The sequence below is a fragment of the Carlito syrichta genome, unplaced genomic scaffold, assembly GCF_000164805.1.
Source record: "Carlito syrichta isolate Samal-C Ts95f unplaced genomic scaffold, Tarsius_syrichta-2.0.1 Scaffold305880, whole genome shotgun sequence".
Taxonomy (NCBI): domain Eukaryota; kingdom Metazoa; phylum Chordata; class Mammalia; order Primates; family Tarsiidae; genus Carlito; species Carlito syrichta.
In genome coordinates this window covers 180,326-184,288 of record NW_007249976.1, presented here as the reverse complement: position 1 = coordinate 184,288, position 3,963 = coordinate 180,326, and the positions used below count along the sequence as shown (strand labels likewise).

Genomic DNA, 3,963 nt, shown 5'->3' with positions numbered 1-3,963 from the left:
TCATTTTATAATACTCTTTATTTGATTAAAGAATTTGCCTTCTTTGTGTACACTGGAATGTTATATTCCCTATGTATTTTACAGGGTTACAAAACATCTCTCATTTTAAATATTACCTCAAAAGTAATCTCAGAAAAAAAAGTTTTTGTGAAATTAAACATGACTTTTTAAAAATCCTATGGACAAGAACTTAAAAAAAAAAACTGGATTAATGATTTCTTTCCTACTTAATTATATGACAGACTTGTCCCAGACCCCTTCTTCAGAAAAACTTCACGTGGATAACCAAGCTAGTGATGAGAATTCTTCCCTGATGCAGTTGGGGAAAGGGAAAGACTAGAAATTTCTTTGGCAAGCAATTCCATCCATGGCCATTTATGTATGACTGCTTTGCTTCAAGTACAGTATACTTTTTGGAGGGAAGGCCAGATGTTTTTCAGAATGAGAGAGGTACTCTCTAACCAGAGAAAAGTACAGGAGGTCATCTAGTCGTCTTCCCACTGCCAGTGCCTGCAGCCTCCCAGAAATTCTTCACCCACCCCCGAGTGCAATACTGGGTTAAAAGCCAACCCTGGCTTGGTTGACACTGTAGTCTCCATTGAAAAAGCAACGGATGAGACGGAGCTGAGAAACAACCACTACACGATAACACTCAAAAGGCTTAGGGGGAGGAATTACAAAGACTGTGAGCTATTATGTTTCAGTTTAAGTACCCAATATGTAGAGAACTGAAAGCTTGGGTAGCAGCGGACATGACTGCATGTGGATGTGAAATCCCTAACTGGACATAACCATTCTCCCAGACATCTTGAAGAGGGTTCTGTGCCATTTGAAAGCTGCTTTTCAGCTATCTTTAATATTGACACAGGTGGGGTTCGCAGTACTATTCTAAACTGGAGGGGGGCATTGAAAGGAAAACAACCTGACGAAGGAACGGAGGGATGAACAGATACAGGAAAAGGACAGAAGACATCCCTGTCTTTTAACTTCTAGATCCCACTCCCCTGAACAGTTCGCCTGCATAGTTCAAAGCTCAAGAATGGGTTGGATAAATGAGTTCTAGGAGCGCCAAACACACACAATGCCTGTATGTAGATGATCCCAGAGCTTGACGAAATACACAGAAAGAAAAAACTGAAGATAAAGGAGTGTGCAAGATTAAAATCTCCTACAGAGAAAACTTTAAAATCAAAGTATGAAATATAACTATATTTAGGGACTAAAATAAAGGAGCATCTTAGGTAAAGGCGGGGAGATATTGAACTGGGGGCCTTCTCGGAAGAGCTTGCTTTCTTGCTGGCCCATAAGATCTGCCAAAGAAACCAGCAGCCTTTCCCTTTATGTTTGTGCCATTTCTTTGTCAAAGAATGTCTCTGTGACACTGAAACATGGGGGTGAGTTGAGGGTCCTTGCGCGCAGAGAATCGTGCATTGTATCAGAAAAAAAGGGTCTCCAATGGCTTGTAAATTTGGAAAAAACTCTTCAGCCACTGTTAGCTTCTTCTTTATTAATTCGAAAATTTTCCTTTTCGGTTCCCTCTTCTTGGTATTACAGAATTTCATACTTATCCACTAGGAAAGTGGTCTCTGTGGAAAATCTGACAGGACTGTTTCCATCTACTTGGGTCACTTTGGTAACCTAGAAAATAAACAAGGAGTAAGGTAAAGCAGAAGGAGGTCTGAGTCTTCAAGATGTTGACTAAATTCTCATTACAGAACAAATTTCCTAAAAGCAATATTAAGAGTAACTTAGAAATACTAAATAATGTTCAATTCCCAACTGCGGCTCACAGCATAACTCTTCCCCACCAACATGATATTTGCTTTCTGGACAGAGAAAAGACAACTGTTGGGAGGAGCTGTAGAGCCGTATTAATAGTAAATAAAAGCTCCAGTATGCCTGGCCACAGTCTAGTCCTGTGCTATAAGACTTTCTATGAAATTCAGAAACATTCTGTCAGGATGATTAATTAACATTTTGATCCAAAATGCAATGTTCTAACTCTTCAATGTTATTTGTTTGATCTGCTTTCAAAGTCTCTTGTGTCCAAAGCCCCACTAAGCTGCTTTATCATACTTATGTTTTAGGCATGGCTGAGTCCTTCCAATGAGGCTTTTTTCCTTTCCTTTAAAAAAAAAAGTAATAAAAAATGTCCAGCTTAATTAATAACCTGTAACAATGGCATCTATAACGGCACCAATACAACACTTAAACCATTGATTCATTTTTTTTTTTTTTTTTTTGAGTTGGAGTCTCACTCTGTCGCCCAGACTGGAGTGCAGTGGCCGCTACCGGCCACAGCAGCCTCGACCTGCTGGGCTCTGGTGATCCTTCCGCCTCAGCCTTCTGAGTAGCTGGAATTACAGGCATGTGCTACCACGCCCAGCTGATTTTTTGATTTACTGTAGAGTTGAGGTCTTGCTGCCCAGGTGGGTCTCCAACCCGCGGGCTCAGGCAATCCACTCACCTCAGCTTCCCAAAGGCACGGGATTACAGGCTGAGCCACCGAGCCTGGCTGATTGGTGTTTTCTAATGACGTTTTGAGAACTCAATTATACTGTCCCAATCTTTAAATCGTCCCAAGGAGGAAAGTGTATCCATTTCTATCTAATGTCTCGGGTTCAATAAAGTGACTCCCACTATGATGGTGTTATGCCACTAACAGACAGCGAAGAGAAAGAACTGCTCTTTGGAATCAACCAACAGAGAGAATTCTAACTTCCCAAGCACTTACAGGGGAGATAGAGACCATCTAGGAAGGTAAGAAAGTGTCAGATTAATGAGCCAGTCAAAAAGGGTGGCTGACAATATAAACTAGGCTCTAGTAAAACAATTTCAAAAATTGAACGAATAGTGAGTTTAAAAATAATATGGGCCTGGCATGATGGCTCACACCTATAATCCCAGCACTTTGGGAAGCTGAGGCAAGAAGACTACTTGAGCCCAGGAGTTCAAGACCAGTCTGGGCAACATAGTGAGACCTCATCACTACAAAAAAAATCAACAGGTAGCCGGGCTCGGTGGCTCAGCCTGTAATCCCATGCCTTTGGGAGGCTGAGGTGAGTGGATTGCCTGAGCCCGCGGGTTCGAGATCCGCCTAGGCAACTTGGCGAGACCTCATCTCTACAATAAATCAAAAAATCAGCCGGGCGTGGTAGCGCATGCCTGTAATTCCGGCTACTTGGAAGGGTGAGGCGGGAGGATCGCCAGAGCTCAGCAGGTTGAGGCTGCGTTGGCCGGGAGCGGCCACTGCACTCCAGTCTGGGCAACAGAGTGAGACTCCAACTCAAAAAAAAAAAAATCAACAGGTTAGCCAGTTGTGGTAGCACGTGCCTGCACAGGGGAGGCTGAGGCAGAAGAATCACCTGAGTCTAGGAAGTGGAGGCTATGGCAAGCCATGATCGTGCCACTGCACTCAACAGAGTTAGACCCGGACTCAAAAAAATATATAAATAAATAAAAATAATCTGAAGGAACAACGCACACATTTCTATTGCTCTGCACCTAAAGGACAGGGTTGACACAGAATTGGCCCATGATTATTTGTACAAATGAAGGGAGCTATGACAGAAATGATCCAAAATAATTTCCATTTACAATACAATGGAATTTTTTTGTAGTAATTTGGCTTAAAAAAAAACAAAACAAAACTTTCATTTCTTGGTTATAAACCAAGTGAAAACAAGGCATTACAAACAAAGTCATGTGTTGAGTACTTGGCAAATAGATTTTAAAATATATGAGGTAGGCCGGTAGCTCAGCCTATAATCCCAATGCTTTGGGAGGCCGAAGTGAGTGGATTGCCTGAACCTGTGGGTTCAAGACACACCTGGGCAACTTGGCGAAACCGCATCTCCACAATAAATAAAAAAATTAGCTGGGTGTGGTAGCGTGCGCCTGTAATTCCAGCTACTTGGAAGGCTGAGGTGGAAGGATCACTGGAGCCCAGCTGGTCGAGGCTGC

The 3,963-nt window shown here is 42.4% G+C and overlaps 1 protein-coding gene across 2 annotated transcripts in view; it reads right to left on the bottom strand.

Annotated features, from left to right (window-relative positions):
- Nucleotides 1-3,963, bottom strand: part of ARCN1 (archain 1) — a 36,208-nt gene continuing 32,245 nt past the window's right edge. For both annotated transcript variants that reach the window (XM_008062911.2, XM_021714936.1), the window contains one exon: nucleotides 1-1,638. In XM_008062911.2, the coding sequence (XP_008061102.1) occupies nucleotides 1,549-1,638 (90 nt within the window). In that variant the 3' untranslated portion in view covers nucleotides 1-1,548. The remainder of the gene's footprint in view (nucleotides 1,639-3,963) is intronic.